Here is a 23,178-nt window from a genome sequence, read left to right on the forward strand (position 1 = left end):
CTTGGTGTAATCTTTTTACTTTTACTGCTGGGCTGCCTTCCTGCAAAACTGCAACTTCTGTTGTGACTACTGTAATATTTCAAACAAAATACTTTTTTGCTCATGGTAAAGTTCTTACTGAACTTAGGTGGGACCATGTTTGAGCTTTTCACCACCTGTTGGCCGTCAGTGTGGCACTATCAACACTGATAGCAATTACCTTATTCTCTTGTATACATGTACACTTGCATGTGTAATCTATGTTGCCCAAGAATTTAGATTTATCTACATTTTAATTTTCTAATAACTATGTCCAGTGTAGCTTGTTCTAAATTGGGATGAGTTGAATCGAAAATCTGAGCCGCATATATTACTGATAAAACTGATTTGGGGTGATTTCAGTGCATTTTGTTTCAGCTGGCCTGACCTTGGAGGGCCTTGATGGTATTATTTATAGAGCTGCAATATAAAATAGAGCTTTTCCATTACTGTATTAGCTGGAAGATCAATGAGTGTTTCAGTGCTGAGCTTTAGCTGCTGACATTTGAGTAAATTAACATTGATCAGTTCCCCTCCTCCCAGCTTCATTGTGCAGACGCATAGGGTGTGCCTCCTGTAATGAGCGATTCCCAAATGCAGCTGTTTTTTTCTTCAGGGCAGAGTACTGCAGGAAATATGGTACACATCCTGGACTGAAAGTTAGCTTGGAAGGCAAGGCCTAATGGATCTTTTCCTCCAAGTATTTTAAATGTAGAAAGACCAGTTTGGGTTGTGGTGTGGCCACCTGTGCTTCTGTACAATACACACGGCCAGAAAAAGGGAGAATGGGTTGCAGCAGCAGCAAAATGTGCCTCTACGATTCTTGTGCTGGAAAGAGGGTAACTGATGCATTCTTTTGTGATTTGCTGACTGGAAATGTGAGGGTTTGGTAACTGATGCAAGTAATTTCAACCAATTCTTTTATTTCCAGCTGTTCCTCACTGTAGATTGCTTCCCCTCTTATTTGCTACATACCAGGAATAGCTGTATAAATAACTGAATAATTGTGGTGCATTAGAGAGACAGATTATTAAACAGGAGAGCTCTGTACACCCTCGAGCATTTTAAAGCTGCATTCTGACCCTGCTTTGGGAATTAGAAAGCTCAAGTTCAATTTCCTGAGGATTATTGATCGCTGATTAATCAAATCACTTAATTTTGATCTACTCCAGATACTGAAGTCCTGATATCAAGCCGTCTTGCTTCCTTGTTAATGTTTATAATTGTGCGCTTCAAGTTGGGCCAAGAATAAGTTATTTCAAAACCTTTTTGAGCTTCTCGTATGAGGATTGTGAACCAGACTAACTCCTGTTTCTTAATTGGTTAAAAGTTTTTTTAAATTGCAGCACATGTAGTCTGAGGGATATGTTGATCCTAGTATGTGTGCAAAACTCTGCTCATTAGAAAACTGAAATAGGTTAAAGCTTGGTCATTGTGCTCTCTGCCTGAGACTTCATGGAAATAGAAAATGCGGAACATTGAATACTGAAGATAAGCGTGTCTTTGTCTCTAAGCTTTAAACCATGCACATGGCACACAAATTAAATGCTCATTAATGCAATATAACTTTTGGCTCTTGTACATTTTTGTATTAATATCTGTGCACTAGTGATGACAAACTATTTGAATTTGGAAACTCAATATCCTTGAGTTAAATGATTGACATTGTGTGCTTCGAAGTTTTAAGGACATTTCCAAAGTAACAATATTTTCCTTCACAGCGGGAGGAAGTTGGCGAACAACACAAGGAGTTGTCTCAGGAGCTGCTTACTCTACGTAGTGAACTAGGTAAGTGATGGAGTATTTATGTAGTTTTGTGGTTCAAAGCTCTAAAAACTAATTTGCATGATGTGATCTGGTGAACTCTGAACTGTTCAGTACTATTTCTGTGGTTGACTATTCCATGAGAACTGTTAAAACACATCTTGAATTCCTGTGGAGGCTGGCCATTTAACCCAAGTTTGTGAAATTCCTTGCATTTGCAAGGAACCGCCTGAGGAAAATATCTCTTCCCTGCCCCCGCAAAACGTCAGACTTCAAATGCAAAAAAAATTCATTCATGATTATTCATTTGATGCTGAACTGTTAAATAATCCTAATGTTTGACATACTTTCCACCTTAAACTATTTCAGTATTTAAATAAACTTTCATGGTAGTGATTCACTGAAACATTCATTTCTACATTAGGCAGAATGTACATAAATCCACTCCAGAATTAAATGACTCCTCTTCGGTTATTTGTAAAGTTTTGGCAAATCAACCATGACCCTGGCGTATAAATCTGAAGCCGCAATACACCTGTAATTCAGGTGCTAGGATAATGTGGCAGATTTTTAAAAAGTGTTAGTGAAGTTGACTATGCATTTCAGTTGGGTTTAAAGCTGCAGATTGTTTCTCTATATATTTTACAATTATTATTTGCCTGCTTGATACTGATCTGGGTTCAAAAGTGCCCCACCTTCCCATAGATGAAGAAAAATCTCCCAAAACAACATGTTTCTGTACGTACTTGTCTTAAAGGATTACTTTTGTTCAAGCAAGTGACTAGACTGGTTGATTGCCTTGGCTGCCATTGCACTTGGCCAGCGTGAATTGCCAGTGTAACTGGACTGCACAGGCTTGTGGATTAAAAGGGATCTGAAACGTAGGGTCTGTGTGCAGAGGAGGTTCACTAGGCTGATTCCGGAGTTGAGGGGGTTATCGTATGAGGAGAGGCTGAGTAGATTGGGATTATATTCACTGGAATTCAGAAGGTTGAGGGGGGATCTAATAGAAACATATAACATTTTTAAGGGAATGGATAAGATAGAAGTAGAAAGGATGTTTCCACTGGTAGGTGAAAGTAGGACAAGAGGGCATAGCCTCAAGATTAGGGGGGGGGGGGAGATTTAGGACTGAATCCAGGAGGAACTTCTTCACTCAGAGGGTGGTTAAAGTATGGAATTCCCTACCGAAAGGAGTAGTAGACGCTACTTCATTGAATATATTTAAAGATAGGGTAGATGTTTTTTTGAAAAATAAAGGAATTACAGGATATGGCGAGAATGCGGGTAAGTGGTTCTGAGACCACGAATAGATCAGCCATGATCTTATAGAATGGCGGGGCAGGCTCGAAGGGCCGGACGCTCTACTTCTGCTCCTTGTTCTTATGTATGGAAACAAGGTCAGCACTAAATTCGGACACTAGCTACAGAGCACTGCAGAAGCAATAGTCGAGTGACTAGAGCAGAAGAAAACACGACCCAGACATACTTATACCAACTGTCCAACTTTCTCAACCAGTTTAGAGTAGTGGTGCTGCTAATCGCTGTCCCTCCTTGAGGCAGATTCCTGACCCCCCCTCTACCCTTTGGAGAAGATCATCAGGCTTCATGGAGCAGGAAGATCCCGGACCTGGACACGCACCGGTTGATAATGGGTGCGCGATTTTAACACTGCACTGGATCTGAGGGTGGACCAGTGAGTCCCAAGTCATTGATGGTGGCTACGGAGCTGAGGGGGTTCTCTGATCTTGTGGGGGAGGGGGCAGATTTGTGGAGATTTGAGAGGCTGAGGATGGAGGAGTTTTCGTACATCTCGAATATGCAATACGTGTACTCCCAGATTGATTTCTTTCTGATGGATAAGGTGCTGCTAGAGTGGCCGACACGGAGTATTTTGCGATCCTGGTTTTGGACCATGTGCCACACGGGTTGGATTTGGGTTTGGCACAGGATGTGGCTGCAGTGGAGGTTGAATGTGAGTTGTTGGCAGATGAGGGGATGAGGGCCGCCATTCGAGGTTATGTGGAGCGGAATGACACTGGGGAGATCATGGTCTTCACGCTTTGGGGGCACTTAAGGCAGTAGTTAGGGGTGAATTTATTTTGGTGCCCGCTCTCCCGTTGCTTTTCGCTTTGGCGATAGAGCCGCTGGCAATAGCACTTCAGGTGTCAAGGGTTGGAAAGGGATTGAGGTGTCGGGGGCTGAACACCGAATCTCACTGTATGCGGACGATCGTTTGTTTTCTATCTTAGACCCGGTGGCAGTTTAAAAAAAAAAAATAAACAATTTTATTGAGCTAGTTTTTGGCTTTGTAAACAGTTACAGACATCAACAGAAAGAAAGCAAAAAAGGCAAAAATGTGCAAACATCCATACTGTACTTTCAATACTTAAATCGTAACATACTGCACAAGCCCGCTCCTCTCCCACCGGTACTACCCGACATATTTTCCCGCAAATCCCTCCCAGTACCCCCTCAGCTTAGGGCATGCCCAAAATATGTGAACGTGGTTCGCTGGTCCTCCCGCAGCACCTAGCGCATTTGTCCTCTATCCCAAAGAATTTGCTCACCCGAGCCACCGTCATATGGGCCTGGTGAACGACCTTAAATTGAATCAGCCCGAGCCTAGCACATGTTGCGGTCGAATTTACCCTACTCGGGGCCTCTGCCCACAGCCCGTCCTCCATTTCCCCGCCTAGCTCCTCCTCCCATTTAAGTTTCAGTTCCTCTGTCTGGGACCCTTCCTCCCTCATGAGCACCTTATAAATACCCGAGACTCTACCCTCCCCTTCTTCCCCCCACCCCCCCAGAGACTATTCTGTCTAGGATCCCCATTGGCGGGAGGCGTGGGAAAAATGGGACCTGTCTACGAACAAAGTCCCGCAACTGTAGGTACTTCAAATCATTTCCCCTTACCGACCCAAATTTCGCCTCGAAGCTCCTCAAACTCGCAAAGCTCCCTTCCAGGAACATATCACCCACCCTTCCCACCCCCGCCCGCCGCCATACTCGGAAACCCCCATCCATACTCCCGGGGGCAAACCGATGGTTGTCGCAGTTTGGCGCCCAGACAGACGCCCCCATCTCCCCTACATGCCTCCTCCACTGGCCCCATATCCGCAGGGTCGCCACCACTACCGGGCTGGTGGTGTACTTGGCCGGCGGCAGCGGTAGAGGAGCCGTGACCAGGGCTGTCAAGCTGGAGCCCCTGCACGAAGCCGCCTCCACCCGCTCCCAAACAGACCCCGTACCCACCATCCACTTCCTTATCACAGCGATGTTGGCCGCCCAGTAATAATTAATCAGCCTCGGCAAAGCTAGCCTTCCCTTGCTGCGGTTCCTCTCCAACATCGCCTTCTTCACCCGCGGGGATTTTCCCGCCCAGACGAAGTTCATGATCATCCTGTTAACTCTTTTGAAGAAGGACTGTGGGCTAAAGATCGGGAGGCACTGAAAAATAAACAGAAATCTAGGGAGGACTGTCATCTTTACAGTCTGCACCCTCCCTGACAGCGGGAGTGCATCCCATCTCCGAAACTCCCCTTCATTTGCTCCACCACCCTGGCCAAATTTAACTTGTGCAGCCTGCCCCAGTCTCGTGCCACCTGGATTCCCAAATACCGGAAATTTTCCTCAACCAGCCTAAACGGTAGCCCTCTCAATCTGTTCTCCTGGCCCCTTGCCTGTACCACAAACATTTCACTCTTGGCCGTATTTAATTTGTATCCTGAGAACTGGCCGAACTTCCTCAGCATTCCCAGTATACTTCCCATCCCGGCCACTGGGTCCGACACGTACAGGAGCAGGTCGTCTGCATAAAGAGAGACCCTATGTTCTACCCTGCCCCTCACCATCCCCTTCCATCCCTCTGCAGCTCTCAGCGCAATCGCCAACGGCTCTATGGCCAGCGCAAACAGCAGCGGGGAGAGCGGGCAGCCCTGTCTGGTCCCTCGTTACAAGCTAAAGTACTCCGACACTTCTCTGTTAGTCCTGACGCTGGCCCTCGGGGCCTGATATAATAATTTGATCCAATCCCTCCCCGAACCCAAACCGTCCGAGCACCTCCCATAGATAGTCCCACTCCACCCGGTCAAAGGCCTTCTCGGCGTCCATTGCAACCACTACCTCCACCTCCCTACCCACCGGGGGTATCATTATCACCTTAAGTAATCTTCTCAGGTTGACCGCCAGCTGCCTACCTTTCACGAACCCAGTTTGGTCCTCCCCAATCACCTCCAGTACGCAGTCCTCCATTCTAACCGCCAGTACCTTTGCCAGGAGCTTGGCGTCACATTAATCAGGGAGATTGGCCTGTAGGACCCGCACGCCTCTGGGTCTTTACCCCGCTTCAATATCAGTGATATAGTGGCTTGCGACATTGTCGGCGGCAGGGTCCCTCTGTCCCTTGCCTCATTAAAAACCCTCACCAAGACCGGGCCCACCAGCTCAGAGAACTTCCTATAGAACTCTACTGGGTATCCATCCGGCCCGGGGCTTTCCCCGACTGCATGGCCTTTAGGCCCCCCAATACCTCCTCCACTCTAATCGGGGCCCCCAGCTCATCCACTCGCCCCCCACCTACTGTTGGGAAGGTTAACCCGTCCAGAAACCTTTTCATCTCCTCCGGTTCTTCCGGCGGCTCCGAAGTATACAGCTTGCGATAGAAGTCTCGGAATACCTTATTCAATCCTGCCGGGTCCTCCACTTTGCGCCCCTCCCCATCCCTCACTCTACCTATTTCCCTGGCCGCCTCCCTCCTCCTGAGTTGCTGCGCTAACAGTCTGCTAGCCTTTTCCCCATGCTCGTACACCACTCCCCTCGCCTTCCTAAGCTGTTCCACGGCCCTACTCGTGGATAGTGCCCCCAGTTCCGCCTGTAGTCTCTGCCTCTCCCTGAGTAAAACCTCCCCCGGGGACTCCGCGTGCTCTTCATCTATCCGACCCATTTCCCTGACCAATCTATCTATCTCTGCCCTGTCTGCCGTGGCTCTGTGGGCCCCAATTGAAATCAGCTCCCCTCGCACTACTGCCTTTCGCGCCTCCCACAGGGTCGCCGCTGAGACCTTCCCCATGTCATTCACCTGCAAGTAATTTTGCATACACCTCCGAAGCCTCTCGCAGATCCCCTCCTCCGACAGCAGTCCCACGTCTAGCCTCCATTGCGGGCGTTGGTAGCTCGCTCCCCCGATCTGCAGGTCTACCCAATGCGGGGCATGGTCTGAGATAGTAATTGCCGAGTATTCCGTGTTCTTTACCTCCCCGATACAATCTCTGCTTAGTGCGAAGAAATCTATCCTAGAATATACTTTATGGACGTGCGAGTAAAACGAGTAGCCCCTTCCTGTTGGCTGTCTATCTCTCCAGGGGTCCACTGCCCCCATTTGCTCCATAAACCCTTTCAGCTCCATTGCCGGGCGTCTACCCGTTCTGGGACACGACCGATCCAAAGCCGGGTCAAGGACCATGTTAAAGTCACCCCCCCCCCCCATTATTAGCCTGCGAGAATCCAGGTCCGGGATCTTCCCCAGCACTCTTTTAATGAAGTCCACGTCATCCCAGTTCGGGGCATATATATTCACCAGCACCACTCTTCTCCCCTCCAGTCTGCCCTGTACCATCAGGTATCTGCCCCCCCTGTCTGCGGATATGCTCTCCGCCTCAAATTGCACGCGCTTGTTGATCATGATTGCCACCCCTCTGGACTTCGAGTCCAAGTCCGAGTGGAAGACCTGGCTAATCCAGCCCTTCCTTAGCCTGGTCTGGTCAGACACTTTCAGATGTGTCTCCTGCAACATAATTACGTCTGCCCTCCGAGCCCGCAAGTGTGCGAACACCCGTGCCCTCTTAACCGGCCCATTCAGTCCCTTGACGTTCCAGGTGATCAGCCTGGTTGGGGGGCTCAACCCCCCCCCCCCCCCCCCCCCCCCCCCCACCACGCCGGTCAGCCATAGCCTTTCTCGGGCCGGCCCCCGGCCCGTGCGTTGCATTCCTGGCCCGCCCTTTGGCTGCCTCCACCCTCAACCTCCTTTCCAGTGCCTATTTCAAGTCCCTCCCACGTCAGCAAACAACCCCCCCCCCCAACCACATCCCCCGATACCCCCACCCCTGCCACCCACTGGCTGTGATCCCCCCCCCCCCCCCCCCCACCTGACTCCCTTGACTAGCCAATCTGCTAGCCCAGTGACTCAACACTCCGGTGCCTTCCTGTCTCATTCCCATTGTTTGCCCATCCTCCTCCCCACTCCCCGGCGCCCCATCCCCCCCTCTCCAACCCCTGGAGCAAGCCGGCTCCAGTGTCCTCCGCGAGCTGCACCAAAAAGTACAAATCCGCCCAAAAAGGAAAAAACAGAGAAAAGAGGGGAGAAAAAAAACCATGAGAAAAAAAGAGGGGAAAAAAAGGTAAACCCCCCAAACCAATGTCCATGAACAAAGGAAAGAGTCCCAAATGTTCCGCTTGGCACCTTTGGCCCAGCAAACCGTTGAACAGCAGTCCAGGCACATTCGGCGTACCTTCCCAAGGTAATCCTCGGGCCCTAATTCGCGTCCTTGGGGCCTCCTTTCGGGACCAGCCCCTGATCCCTCGCAAAATCCATCGCTTCTTCGGGCTCGGAGAAGTAGTGGTGTTGACCCTGGTGCGTGACCCATAGGCGAGCTGAGAACAGCAGACCAAACTTCACGTGCTTCTTGAACAGCACCTCCTTGACATTCTTAAAGGCTGCTCGCCGCCGAGCCACCTCCTGGCTTAGGTCCTGGTAAATGCGGATAACACTGTTGTTCCACGTGCTGCTCCTGGCGCTCTTTGCCCACCGCAGCACCCGCTCCTTGTCCACGAACCTGTGGAACCTAATCACCATCGGGCCGGGGGGGGGCCTGCCTCCCCCTCCCCCCCTCCCCCTTTCCTTTCCCCCCCCCCCCCCCCCCCCCGCCTCCCCTGCACTCTGTATGCCCCCTCCAGCTCCGGCGGTCGCGGAAAGGCTTCGGCCCCCATCAGCTGCTTCAACAGGTCTGCTACAAACGCAGCGGCATCAGCTCCCTCAGCCCCTTCCGGGAGGCCGACCATCCTCAGATTGTTCCTGCGGACTCTATTCTCCAGCTCCTCGACTCTGTCCAGCAGTCTTCTCTGCCGCTCTTTCAGCCCGTCAACTTCTAGCGCCGCAACCGTTTGCGCATCTGCCTGCTCCTCCACCGCCTCTCCCAGCTCCTTAACTTTAACATCTTGCGCATCCAGCCTCTGGTTCAGCTGATCCACTGCTTTCTGGATTGGGTCCAAGCTGTCCCGCTTTAGCGCTTCAAAACTGGATTTCATTACCTGGAGCATGTTATCCAGTGCCTGCTGGATTTCTGAGTCCGGGGTCCGTGTGTCCGCCATCTTCGGTCCCAGGTAATTTTCTTCAGGTCCTTGCCTCTGTCCCTTTTTCTCCTTTTTCTTCTGCCTTCTGGACTCCCGCTGTTCCATGTGCCGCAGCCCGCTCCTCAGCACTTTCGTTGCCGCCTTCCTTCTCCCAGCTCCTTAACTTTTACCTCTTGAGCATCTGAAGTGTGTCCAAGTTGTCCTGCTTCAGCGACTCCAAAACTGTTTTTCTTCTCCTGGAGCAAGAAAGGTCCGTGTGTCCGCCATCTTAAGTTTCAGGTCAGTTTCCTCTGCTCCTTTCTCTCTCTCTTCCTCTACCTCCTGGCCTCCCACGGTCCCGCTATCGCGGGGAATCAGCCCTAAAGCCCCGCCGGAGTGACAGCCCGCCGAATGTGCAGCTCACTCGAGCTTCGCCGCCACCGGAAGTCGACCCGGTGGCAGTTTTGAAGGAGTTTGGAGATTTTGAGCGAATTTGATTGGTTTTCGGGATCTGCCGAGCTGGGTGAGTTCTTATTACTGGTCGGCGAACATTGCAATGGTGAGGAAATGGGCAGTGGAGGATGGGTTGTGTCGGGAGATGTGTTTGAGGGCACTGTTAGTGCCCCTTCTGTTCTCGCTGCTCCGGTACTCCGTGAGCCCAATGGTGGTTCCAGCGCTGTGGGTGTGGAGCTAGTGCAGGCAGGAGACTAGAGGGCACGTCGCTATGGCCACTGATATGCAGTGATCACAGGTTTGCGCTGGTGGGGCAGGATGCGAGGTTCCAGGGCAGGCGGCAGATGGGGATAGAGTACTTTAGGGACTTGTTTATAGGGGGCAAGTTAGCTGGTTTGGAGGAATTGGAGGAAACTTATGAGCTGCTCAAAGGGAATGGTTTTAGATACCTGCAGGGGAGGGATTTTGTGAGGAGAGAGGTGCCGTCCTTCCAGGGGCTTCCGGTGTTGTTAGCGGAGGATGACATTGGGGGTGGTAGAGTCGGACATGTATAGAGTTGATGGTAAGGGAGGGCACTCTGGTCAAAGAGGTTAAGCGTAAATGGGAGGATACGTTGGAGGGGGGGGGGGGGGGAGCATCCCTGTGGAGAGTGAACGCATCCTTGACATGTGCAAAGTTAAGCCTCGTTCAGTTTAAGATGGTGCATAGGGCACACATGACAGTAGCGATGATGAGCCGCTTTGCAGGGTGGAGGATAGGTGTATTTGGGGTCGGCGCGAATCGTGTCCACATGTTCTGGGTGTGTTAGAGGTTGAGGGGGTTCTGGCGGGGGTTCTCTGATGTGATGCCTGAGATTCTGGGTGCGGAAGCAGCCCCGAGTCCAGAAGTGGCGATATTCAGTGTGTTGGAAGATCCAGGTGTTCCGGTGGGGAGAGAGGCTGACGTATTGGCCTTTGCCTCCCTGAAAGCCCAAGGCGGATCTTGTACTGGCAGGACTCGGTCCACCAAAGACAGGGGTATGGGTGAGTGACGTGGCAGAGTTCCTGCTTTTGGAGAAGGTCAAGTTTGCCTTCCAGGGGTCAGAGGAGGAGTTCACCTGGAGATGGAAGTCATTCATTGATTTCTTCAGGGTGAATTGAGGGGTCAATGGGGAGTAAATGGGAGGGAAAAATGTACAAACTGTATAGTCTGTTGGATGGTTGTGATTTTATGTTGAATACGTTTGGAATGAAATATCTTTTCTTGAAAGTGGAGTTGAGGTCATATTAGATCAAACATTATTTTATTGAATGGCAGAGCCATTCTATTTATGTCTAGCTGCTCCTATTTATGTTTATTGTGGTTGCCTGTGATTGAGTTTATATATTATGCATTGAGCTTTTTAAGATGGAACATAGGAGCAGCAGGAGGCCATTTAGTCCCTTGAGCCTACTCTGATGTTTAATACGAATGTGGCTAATCTCATCTGCAACCTGTCTACCCCGATAACCTACCACCCCCTTGCTTACCTACAATCTATGCACCTCTGCCTTAATATTCAAAAACTGCTCCCACCGCCATCTTCATGAAGATCACCCTCAGAGCAAAATTTGCATCATCTGTTTTAAATGGACAATCCCTTATTTTTAAACAGTGCCCCCCTATTTTCGGATTTGGCCAGGAAAGGAAACAGCCTCTCCATGCACAGTGTCAGATCCTTCAGGATATTGTATGTTTCAATCAAGTCGCCTCTTTTTTTTAAATTTAAAAAAAATAATTTACAGGGTGTGAGCAATGCTGGTTAGGCCAGCATTTATTGCCCATCCCTCGTTGCTTTACAAAAAGTGATGAGTTGCCTTCTTGAACCGCTGCAGTCCCGGAGATGGAGGTACACCCACAGTGCTGTTGGGGAGCTCCAGGATTTTGTCCCAGGGACAGTGAAGGAACAGTGATATATTTCCCAAGTCAAGATGGTGAGTGACTTGGGGGGGGGGGGGGGGGGAACTTGCACGTGGTGGGGTTCTCGTGTGTCTGCTGCTCTTGTCCTTCTAGGTGGTAGAGGTCATGTGTTTAGAAGGTGCTGCCCAAGGAACCTTGGCGAATTGCTCCTCGGATTTCCGGTGGATACATGCCATGCCTTGATTTCAGGTGGATACATGCCTAGCCTGTCCAACCATTCTTTGTAAGACAACCCACCCATCCAGGTCTTAGTCTGGTAAATCTTCTCTCCTCTTCCCATTTAAGATATAAAAATAGATAGCAAGAGTTTCTATAAATATTTTAAAAAGAAACAAATTAACAAAGTGAGCATTGCTACTTGGAAAGTGAGCTTTGAGAATTGATGGAAAACAAGGAGATGACAGATAATTTGAACAGGAATTTTGCAATCTTCACTATCGAGGATACAAAAAGACTACTTCCAATGCATTTCCATCCATCCTTAAATAAGGAGACCAATATTGTACACAGCACTTCAAATGTGATCCCAGTTGTGCGCTGTAGCATAACCTCCCTTTCTTTGTATTCCATTTGCTTTGCAATAAACGATACCTTCCTAATTGCTATACCTACATACTAACATTTGTAATTCATGCACTGGGACACCCAGATCCCTCTGCACCCCAGAGCTCTGCAGTATTTTACTATTTAGATCATTTTTATTTCTGCCAAAGTGGACAATTTAAATTTTCCTACATTATGCTCCATTTGCCAGGTATTTGCCCCCTCACTTAGCGTACCTATATTTTTGTAAGCTCCTTTTGTCCTCTTCACAGCATACTTTCCTACCTATCGGCAAATTTAGCAACTATCCCTTCATCCAAGTCATTTATATAAATTATAAACAGTTGAAGTCACAGCAGAGATGCCTATGGCACACCACTCATTACATCTTGCCAATCTGAAAAGGACCCATTTATGCCCACCGTCTACTATTAGATTGAGGATAGGCTGACTGACAGAAAGCAGAGGGTTGGGATAAATGGGGCCTTTGCTAGCTGGCGAACTGCAGTGGGGTGCCGCAGGGATCAGTGCTTGGACCTCAACTGTTTACAATCTATATAAATGATCTGCAAGTAGGAACAGTGTAACATAGCAAAATATGCGGATGATACTAAAATATATGGGAAAGCGGGTAGGGAAGAGGAGATGAAAATGTTTCAGATGGATATAGATGGTCTAGGAGATTGGGCCAAAATTTGGCAGGTTGAGTTTCATTCAGATAAGTGAGGTTATCCATTTTGGTCGAAAAAAATAAAAAGGGAAATTATTATCTGAATGGAAAGCAGATTCAAAATGCGTCTGGGCAGAGGAATCTGGGTGTCTTTATTCATGAATCACAGTACGTCGGTATGCAGGTACAGCATGTAATTATAAAGGCAAATAGAATGTTGGCGTCTTTTGCAGAAGGGCTGTGGTATAAAAGTAGAGAAGTATTGTTTCAATTGTATAGGGTGTTGGTGAGATCATATCTGGAGTATGTGTCCAGTATGATCTCCTTATTTGAGGAAGGATGTGGTGGCATTGGAGGCAGGTCCGAGGAGTTTCACCCCAGGGATGCAAGGTTTGACTTATGATAGATTAAACCGCTTGGGCTTGTGCTCACTGGAGTTTAGAAGGATGAGCGGGGATCTGATTGATGCATATAAAATAGTGAAAGGCATTGGTAAAGTAAACATTTCCCCTTGTAGGACAATCTAGAACAAGAGGTTATAGGTTGAGAAGCAGTAGATTTAGAACTGAAATAAGGAGGAACTACTCATTCCACAATGCAGAATCGCAGAGCAGAAACTTATAGCCAAGTTCCGCACACATGAGTACGGCCTCAACCGGACCTTGGATTCATGTTGCATTACATTGTCACGCGCACACACACACACGCACACACCCAATCTGGCCTGGGCTTGCAAAATCCTACCAACTGTCCTGGCTTGAGACCATTCACACCTCTTTAACCTGTGATTATCCCTCTCTCCAGTTGCTCTGTTTGGACCTGTAGACTTCATTACCTGCAAAGACTGGCATTCAAAGTGTCGTCTTGCATCTTTGACTTTGTCTGTGTCTATATATGTGTCTATATATGTGTATGTTTCTGGAACCCTCCTTTTCATTCACCTGAAGAAGGAGCTGTGCTCCGAAAGCTAGTGATTTGACACAAACCTGTTGGACTTTAACCTGGTGTTGTAAGACTTCTTACTGTGCTCATCCCGGTCCAACTCCGGCATCTCTTACATCATGGTTTCAAGAAGGAGATAAATGTATTTCTGATTTAATAAAATTAATTCAAGGGATATGGGAAACAGGTGAGGGGGTGGAATTGAGACCAGGAAGAAATCAACCATGATCTCATTGAATGGTAGAGCAGGCTCGAATGGCTGATTTGCCTACTTCTGCTCCTGTTAGCCAACCAACTTCTATCCATGCCCAGTGTGTTACCCCCTATACCGTGCCCTTTTATTTTCTGCAATAACCTTTGAGGCAATTTGCTTTCTGGAGATCTAAGTACAAGACATTCACCAGTCTCCCTTTATTCACAGCACATGTTATTTCCTTAAAGAACTCCAAATATGTTGGTTATCATGATGTCTTTTCCAAAACGTGTTGACTCTGCCGGATTAACTTGAGTGTTCTGCTGTAACTACTTGAATAGCTTCTGACATTTTTCCTGTCATAGATGTTAAACCAGATGAGTAGTTTCCTGCTTTGACTCCCTTTTTGAATAATGGAGTTACATTTGCTAAATTTCCCTGAATCCAGCAAATTTTGAAAAATTGAAACCAATGCACAACTGTCTCAAGACCCACAGATTGAGTCCATCAGGACCTGGACTCTTGGCAGCCTGCAAGTCCAGCAATTTACTCAGTACCCACTACTGGTGACTAATTTTCTTGTTCCTCCCTCCCTTCTATTTCCTGATTTATAGCTGCTTCTGGGATGTTACTTGCATCCTCTATAGCAAAGATTGCAAAATTCCTGTTCAATTCATCTGTCATCTCTTTGTTTTCCATTATCAATTCTCAAGGCTCACTTTCTAAGTACTGACGCTCACTCTGTTAACTTGTTTCTTTAAAAAATATTTATACACACCTATTTTTATATTTCTGGCTCTGTTTTTCTCAATTTTTCCATTCTTAATCATCCCTTATATTTTGTCCAATCTTTACACCTGTCTTTGAGCAATAATATGCTTTTTCTTTAGGTTTGATACACAATCCGTGGTTAACTAAAATAGTATATGTCCTTTGCACTTGTTTGTTGGAATGCATCTGATCTGTGCATTTTTATTGACCTGTCCCTTAACATCATTGGCCAATTCACTTCATTCAGCTTTTATGCCCTCATGATTGCAATTATTTAAGTTTTCAAAAATGATCTCAGGCCACTCCTCTTTCCCTCAAACTGAATCCAATCATACTACGGTTGCTTCTACAGAGGAGTGCTGTTAAAACACCCTCGAGACCCACTGACCCGATGGATCTACCTGTGGGACACATGGAGTACAAGTTCCCCCACTGAGCGACAAAGGCCCAACAGCGGGCTTGTTGATTTCCCAAGATAAAAGCCAACCCAGAGTGGGGCCGGCATCTCTGGATGGTCCCAGCAGGGACTTGGACTGTTACTTTGTTGTTATACCTACCAGCATGAGAAGGAAATAAAAAAAATAAAAATTCCTCTATGGACTCGACATGCTACTTGTGGGGAAAATAGGTGGAGGGGGCTGGAAGCACCACTAGAACTGGGAGAAATCATAGAGAGTATCACTCCATGCAGGCGGGGAAGGTGCTGGGTCCAGACAGATGCCCGTCAGACTTCTGCAAAAGATTTGTAGCAGCGCGGGACTGCATTTGCGTGGGATGTTTGCAGACTTGCTAGCAAGGGACACCCTGCCTCCAATGCTAGCACAAGCCACAAGCTCGCTGATGCCCAAGAAAGACGAAGACTCGACTAAATGTGGTCATTACAGACCATCTCACTGCTCAATGCAGACGTGAAAACATTGGCAACATTCCTGGCCTGGCATCTGGAGAATTGTGTACCAGAAGTGGTCACATGACCAGATGGGCTTTGTCAAGGGTCGACAGCTAACAATGAACATCTAGGGCTGCTAAACGTGATAATGGCCCCATCCGGGGAGAGAACACACAGGGTGATCATCTCCTGAGACGCAGAAAAGGCTTTTGACAGAGTCCAGTGGAAGTACCTCATTGAGGCAATAGAGCAGTTTAGGCTGGGAACAGGGTTCACCTCCTGGGTGAAACCCCTGTATAACGTCCTCGTGGCAAGTGTACGAATCAACACCACCAGCTCTAAATACTTCCAGCTGCATAAGGCAGGGATGCCCGCTGTCCCTGTTTCTATTTGCCCGGGCATTTGAGCCACTGGTGATGGCCCTCAGATTGGCAAAAAATTGGGAAGGGGATCCAGAGAGGGGACAGAGAGCACAGAGTTTCACTCTGTGCAGATTATCTGCTTCTCTAATTCTTGGACCCACAAGGCAGCATGGAAGAGATCATGGAGTTCCTGAAAGAGTTTGGATTGGATTTTGTTTATTGTCATGTGTACCAGTGAAAAGTATTTTTCTGCGAGCAGCTCAACAGATCATAAAGTACATGAAAATAAAATAAAAGAAAATACATACTAGGGCAACACAAGGTACAAAATGTAACTACATAACACTGGCATCGGATGAAGCATGCAGAGGTGTAGTGTTAATGAGGTCAGTCCAGAAGAGAGTCGTTTAGGAGTCTGGTATCAACGGGGAAGAAGCTGTGTGTGTGTGTGTGTGTGTGTGTGTGGACTTTTGTATCTCCTGCCTGATGGAGAAAGTTGGAAAAGTGAGTAAGCTGGGTGGGAGGGATCTTTGATTATGTTGTCTGCTTACCCCAGGCAGGAGGTGTAGATGGAGTAAATGGATGGGAGGCAGGTTCATGTGATGGGCTGGACTGTGTTCATGCCTCTCTGAAGTTTCTTATGGTCTTGAGCCGAGCAGTTGCCATACCAGGCTGTGATGCAGCCAAATTGGATGCTTTCTATGGTATATCTGTAAAGGTTTTTTAAAAAAAATAATTTTTATTGAAATTTTAGAAAAATGTATAACAACAGAACAATAATAATAACAATAATAAACACCCCCGTCACCGTAATAATGCATATAACGAATACCCCCACCCCCCCCAAACCCAATAAACAACAAAATAAATTAACAATAAATTAAATTAACATAAACAATGCCCCCCTGAAACCCCCCCCCCCCGGGTTGCTGCTGCTGCAGTTCCCTATCGTTGAGCCAGAAAGTCGAGGAAAGGCTGCCACTGCCTAAAGAACCCTTGTACCAACCCCCTCGGCAAATTTGACCTTCTCCAGCTTAATGAATCCCGCCATGTCATTGATCCAGGTCTCCACGCTTGGGGGTCTCGCATCTTTCCATTGCAACAAGATCCTCCGCTGGGCTACTAGGGACGCAAAGGCCAAAACACCGGCCTCTTTCGCCTCCTGCAGTCCTGGCTCGACCCCAACCCCAAATATCGCGAGTCCCCAGCCTGGCTTGACCCTGGACCCTACCACCCTCGACACCGTCCTCGCCACCCCCTGCCAGAATTCCCCCAGTGCCGGGCATGCCCAAAACATATGGGCATGGTTCGCTGGGCTCCCCGAACACCTAATGCACCTGTCCTCTTTCCCCCCCCCCCCCCCCCCCCCCCCCCCCCAAACCTGCTCATTCTCGACCCGGACATATGGGCCCTGTGCAGTACCTTGAACTGGATGAGGCTAAGCCTCGCACATGAAGAGGAGGAGTTCACCCTCTCCAGGGCGTTCGCCCATGTCCCCTCCTCAATCTGCTCCCCCAGCTCCACCTCCCACTTAGCCTTCAGCTCCTCTACCGACGCCTCCCCCACCTCCTGCATTACCTGGTAGATGTCAGACACCTTCCCATCCCCGACCCACACCCCCGAAAGCACCCTATCCCTTACCCCCCGCAGGGGCAGCAAAGGGAACCCCTCCACCTGCCGCCTAGCAAACGCCTTAACCTGAAGGTACCTGAACATATTCCCCGGGGGAGCTCAAACATCTCCTCCAGCTCACCCAGGCTCACAAACCTCCCGTCAATGAACAGGTCTCCCAACTTCCTTATGCCCGCTCTGTGCCACCCCAGGAACCCGCCATCAATGTTCCCTGGGACAAACCGGTGGTTCCCCCGCAGCGGGGCCTCCACCGAGCCCCCCACTTCCCCCCCTGTGTTGCCTCCACTGCCCCCAAATCTTGAGGGTAGCCGCCACCACCGGGCTCGTAGTATACCTTGTTGGACGGAGCAGCAGCGGCGCCGTTACCAGTGCCTTCAGGCTCGTGCCTCCACAGGACGCCATCTCTATCCGTTTCCATGCTGCCCCCTCCCCATCCATTACCCACTTCCGTACCATCGAGACATTAGCCGCCCAATAGTACCCAGAGAGGTTGTGCAGCGCCAGCCCCCCTATATCCCTGCCCCGCTCCAAAAAGACCCTCCCCACCCTCGGAATCCCATGCGCCCAAACAAATCCCGTGATGCTGCTGTTCACCCTCCTAAAAAAGGCCCTCAGAATGAAAATGGGGAGGCACTGAAACAAAAACCTCGGGAGCACCGTCATTTTAACGGACTGTACTCTACCCGCCAACGACAGCAGCAGCATGTCCCACCTCTTAAACTCCTCCTCCATCTACTCCACCAACCTAGTAAAATTAAGCTTATGCAAAGTCCCCCAACTCCTAGCCACCTGAACCCCCAGGTACCTAAAACCCCTCACTGCCCTTTTTAGCGGGAGCCTACCAATCCCCTCCTCCTGATCTCCCGGGTGTACAACAAACAGCTTGCTATTGCCCAGGTTCAACTTGTAGCCCGAGAAACTCCCAAACTCAGCAAGAATCTCCATCACCTCCGGCATTCCCCCCACCGGGTCTGCTACATACAGCAGCAAGTCATCTGCATAAAGCGACACTCGGTGCTCCTCCCCACCCCGCACCAGACCCCTCCACCTCCCCGACTCCCTGAGCGCCATGGCCAGAGGCTCAGTTGCCAGCGCAAAAAGCAAGGGGGACAGGGGGCACCCCTGTCTCATCCCACGGTGGAGCCTGAAGTACTCTGACATTCTCCCATTTGTCGTTACACTCGCCATCGGGGCCTCGTACAGCAACCTCGCCCATTTAATAAACTCCTCCCCAAACCCGAACCTCTCTAACACCTCCCAAAAGTACCCCCACTCAACCCTATCAAAGGCTTCTCCGCATCCAATGCTACCACAATTTCCGCCTCTCCTTCTGCCGCAGGCATCATTATCACATTTAGCAGCCTTTGCACGTTAGTGTTCAGCTGCCTACCCTTCACAAAACCCGTCTGATCTTCATGTATCACCCCTGCCACACAGTCCTCTATTCTAGTGGCCAAGATCTTCGCCAGCAACTTGGCGTCCACATTAAACAGTGAAATTGGCCTACATGATCCACACTGCAAGGGGTCCTTATCTCGCTTCAGGATCAGGGAAATCAGCGCCCATGACATCGTCGGGGGCAAAACTCCCCCCTCCCATGCCTCGTTAAAGGTCCGAACCAATAGGGGGCCCAATAGGTCCGCATATTTTTTTATAAAATTCAACCTGGAACCCATCCGGTCCCGGTGCCTTCCCCGACTGCATGTGGCCAATCCCTCTAACCAGCTCCTCCAACACGATCGGTGCCCCCAGTCCCTCCACCCGCTACTCCTGCACCCCTGGAAATCACAGCCCGTTCAAAAAGCTCTCCATTTCTTCTCCCCCCCCACCCCCCCCACCCCCACCACCACCACCACCGGTACAGTCCCCTGTAGAAGTCCCTAAAGACCCCATTGACCTCTACCCCCTTCCGCACCACATTCCCACCCCTATCCTTTACTCCACCAATCTCCCTAGCAGCGTCCCGCTTGCGAAGCTGATGCGCCAGCATCCTGCTCGCCTTCTCTCCATATTCGTAGACCGCTCCCTGCGCCATCCTCCACTGTGTCTCCGCCTTTCTGGGGATCAATAAATCAAACTTGGCCTGCAGGCTACGCCGCTCCCCCAGCAATCCCTCTTCCGGGGCCTCCGCACACCACCTATCTACACTCAGCAGCTCCCCCACCAGTCTCTCCCTCCTCTTTCCCGTCTCCTCCCCCCCCCCCCCCCCCCCCCCCCCCCCAATGGGCTCAGATGGAAATCAGCTCCCACACCATCCCCACCCGGACCTCCCCAGTATCATTGGCCTCGAGGTACCTCTCAATACATCCCCGGACCCTCCTGCACACCTCATCAGCCAACAATCCCACGTCCAGACGCCAAAGCGGGCGCTGGTCCCGCACCTCCCCCATCACCAGATCCACCCAATGCGGAGCATGGTCCGAAATCGCTATAGCCGAATATTTGGCATCCTCCACCCTCGGGACCAGCCCCCTACTCGGGACAAAAAAATCAATACGGGAATAAACCCTGTGCACGTGGGAGAAAAAAAGAGTACTCCCGAGCGCTCGGCCTCCCAAACCTCCAGGGATCCACCCCTCCCATCTGGTCCATAAACCCCCTCAACACCTTGGCCGCCGCCGGCCTCCTGCCTGTCCTAGAACTAGAACGATCCAGTGGGGGATCCAGCACCGTGTTAATGTGCCCCCCCCCCCCCCCCAATGATCAGGCCCCACGCTTCCAGGTCAGGAATGCGGCCCAATATACGCCTCATGAAACCAGCATCATCCCAATTTGGGGCATATACATTTACCAACACCACCCTCTCCCCCTGCAGCTTACCGCTCACCATCACATATCTGCCACCACCTCAGACGCCTCAAACGCCACCCTCTTCCCCACCAGGATCGGCAACCCCCCCCCCCGCTTCTTCGAGTCGAGCCCTGAATGGAAAACTTGCCCCACCCACCCCTTCCTCAGACTAACCTGGTCCGCCACCTTCAGGTGGGTCTCCTGAAGCATGGCCACGTCCGCCTTCAGCCCCTTCAGATGCGGAAACACCCGGGCCCGCTTAACCGGCCCATTCAACCCCCTCACGTTCCACGTGATCAGCCGGATCAGGGAGCACCCCGCCCCCCCTCCCCCGTCGACTAGCCATAGCCCATCGACTGCTCGCCCCTGGCCAGCACCCCCCACTCGGCCCGTTTCCCACGGCGATAGAACCTCACCCCGAACCCCCCGACCCGCACCAGCTCCTCCCTGGCCAATCCAGCAGCAACCCGGTATCCCCCCCCCCCCAAAAGGCTAGGACCCCTCCTAGCCGCGACGCTCCCTCCATAGTACTCCCGTGAGCCAGCTGACTTCTGCTGACCCCGGCAGCTCCCGCCCTAACTCCGACCCCCCCCCCCCCCCGGGCAGCAGCTCCTTGGCACCGCTCCAGCGCGGGAAAACGGAACTGATATCCACGCACCTTGCCTCCATCCCCACCCCCCTCGTCCCGCAGCGCGGGAAACCAGAGGAAAGCCCGCGCTTTCCCACTGCCCCACCCCCTCAACGCAGCTCCCAAATAGCAGTCTCAACCTATCCACCAACCCTGTACAAACAAAAAAGAACAACCACAGACCCCAACACCCCCCTTAAAACACAAAACCATAACCAACATCATCCGAAAGCAGGAAAGAAACAAACAGAATAGCCAGCAACTGCATAAACAGTGATACAAAAAACCCCCACTGTCCCCCAAACCCTAGTTTGAGTCCAACTTTTCAGCCTGCACAAAGGCCACGCCTCCTCCGGGGACTCAAAATAGTGATGCCGGTCCTTGTAGGTGACCCATAAGCGCTCAGGCGGCAGCATGCCGAATTTCACCTGCCTGCTGTGGAGCACCGCCTTCGTCCGGTTAAACCCGGCCCTCCGCTTGGCCACCTCCGCACTCCAGTCCTGGTAGATGCGCGCTACCGAATTCTCCCACTTGCTGCTCCTCACCACCTTGGCCCATCACAGAACACACTCCCGGTCACTGAACCGATGGAACCGCACCAGCACTGCCCGCGGGGGTTCATTCGTCCTAGGTCTCCTGGCCAGTACTCTGTGGGCCCCCTCCAGCTCCAGGGGCAGATGGAAAGATCCTGCCCCCGCCAGCGAGTTCAGCATCACGGCCACATAAGCCGGCAGGTCTGACCACTCCAGCCCCTCTGCGAGGCCCAGGATCCCCAAGTTCTTCCTCCTTGACCGAAACTCCATCTCCTCAAAACGATCTTGCCAGTTTTTGTGGAGCGCCTCGTGCATCTCCACCTTCCTCATGAGGGCCGAGACCTCATCCTTGCACTCAGAGGCCTGCTGCTGCAAATCACGGATCTCTGCACCCTGGGTTGTCTGGGTCTCCAGCAGCTTACTTGTAGTAACTTTCAAAGAGTCCAGCAGCTCCACTTTCAGCTCCGTAAAGTAGCGCAGCAGGGCCGCCTGTTGCTCCTCCGCCCAGTGCCTCCACTCCTCGGGGGTTCCACCGACCGCCATTTTGTCCATCTTTCCCTGCTTTTCCAGGGGAGCTGCTGCCAATTTTTTCCTCGCCCCACTCCGGGTCCGCACCATAAAACCCGGGGGGTATTGCTCCAGACCCCTTTACACACCGGGAACCGTCGAATCAGCGCCGTTTGGGGCCCTTTAAAGAGCCCAAAGTCCTACGAAAGCGGGAGCTGCCGAACGTGCGGCTTAGCTCCGCATTGCTGCCACCTGAAGTCATATCTGTAAAGGTTGGTAAGAGTTAATGTGGACATGCCAAATATCCTTAGTTTCCTGTGGAAGTATTGGCGCTGTTGTGCTTTCTTGGTGATAGCATCGACATGGGTGGAACACAACAGATTTTTGGAGATGTGTACCCTGAGGAATTTGAAACTACTAACCATCTCTCCCTCGGGGCCCATTGATGCTGACTGGGGTGTGTACAGTACTTTGCTTTCTGAAGTCAATGAACTTTTGGGGACTTCTCTGGCTACAAACGCAACCTGAGCAAAGAGTGAAATCCTCCCGGTGAACCCAAAAAGGAAGAGGGATAGAGCTGAGGAGGTGCCATTCAAACAAGCCCAAAGAAAATTCTGCTACCTAGGATCCAAATTGTCCCGACTGGACACGGATCCACAAATGGAACCTGACTAGTCTGGCGGGGGAAGTTTAAAAAGGACCTGCAGAGATGGGACACACTTGCACTCTCCCAACACGGAGGGTGCAGATGATCAAGATGAACGTGCTGCCCAGGTTCTTCTTCCTGTTCAGATCCATACCGATCTATATCCCCAAGTCTTCCAAGCTTTCGCCACAAAAGCACTCCATCCCCAGCAGCCGAACGCTCAACAAGCACAGTGGTAGTAGCCACACTCTGGACCCTGAACCAACTGAGACAGCAATTCAGTCTGACCGACCTGCCCACCATGGTCCCCATCTGCAGCAACCACAGGTTTGCATCAGCCATGATGGACGCCACCTTTAAGAAGTGGAGACAGAATGGAGGACACTGACCGTTAGGTCCTTCTACACAGATGACAGATTAGTGATGTTAGAGGAACGGATGGAAAGGTTGCAACTGCACAATTTGAGTGAACTATGACATTTACAAATCAAAAAGTTCCTCCACAAGGAGACAACATCATACCCACGGACCCTGAGATATTCAATGATCGAGGAGCTGTTGGATGCGGGC

At 50.5% G+C, this 23,178-nt stretch overlaps 1 protein-coding gene across 3 annotated transcripts in view; it reads left to right on the top strand.

Annotated features, from left to right (window-relative positions):
* The window catches only part of mtus1b (microtubule associated tumor suppressor 1b), a 221,160-nt gene that overhangs the window by 168,154 nt on the left and 29,828 nt on the right, over positions 1–23,178 (top strand). For all 3 annotated transcript variants that reach the window (XM_038791093.1, XM_038791094.1, XM_038791092.1), the window contains exon 8: positions 1,740–1,806. In XM_038791093.1, the coding sequence (XP_038647021.1) occupies positions 1,740–1,806 (67 nt within the window). The remainder of the gene's footprint in view (positions 1–1,739; positions 1,807–23,178) is intronic.

This window comes from Scyliorhinus canicula, chromosome 3, assembly GCF_902713615.1.
Source record: "Scyliorhinus canicula chromosome 3, sScyCan1.1, whole genome shotgun sequence".
NCBI lineage: Eukaryota > Metazoa > Chordata > Chondrichthyes > Carcharhiniformes > Scyliorhinidae > Scyliorhinus > Scyliorhinus canicula.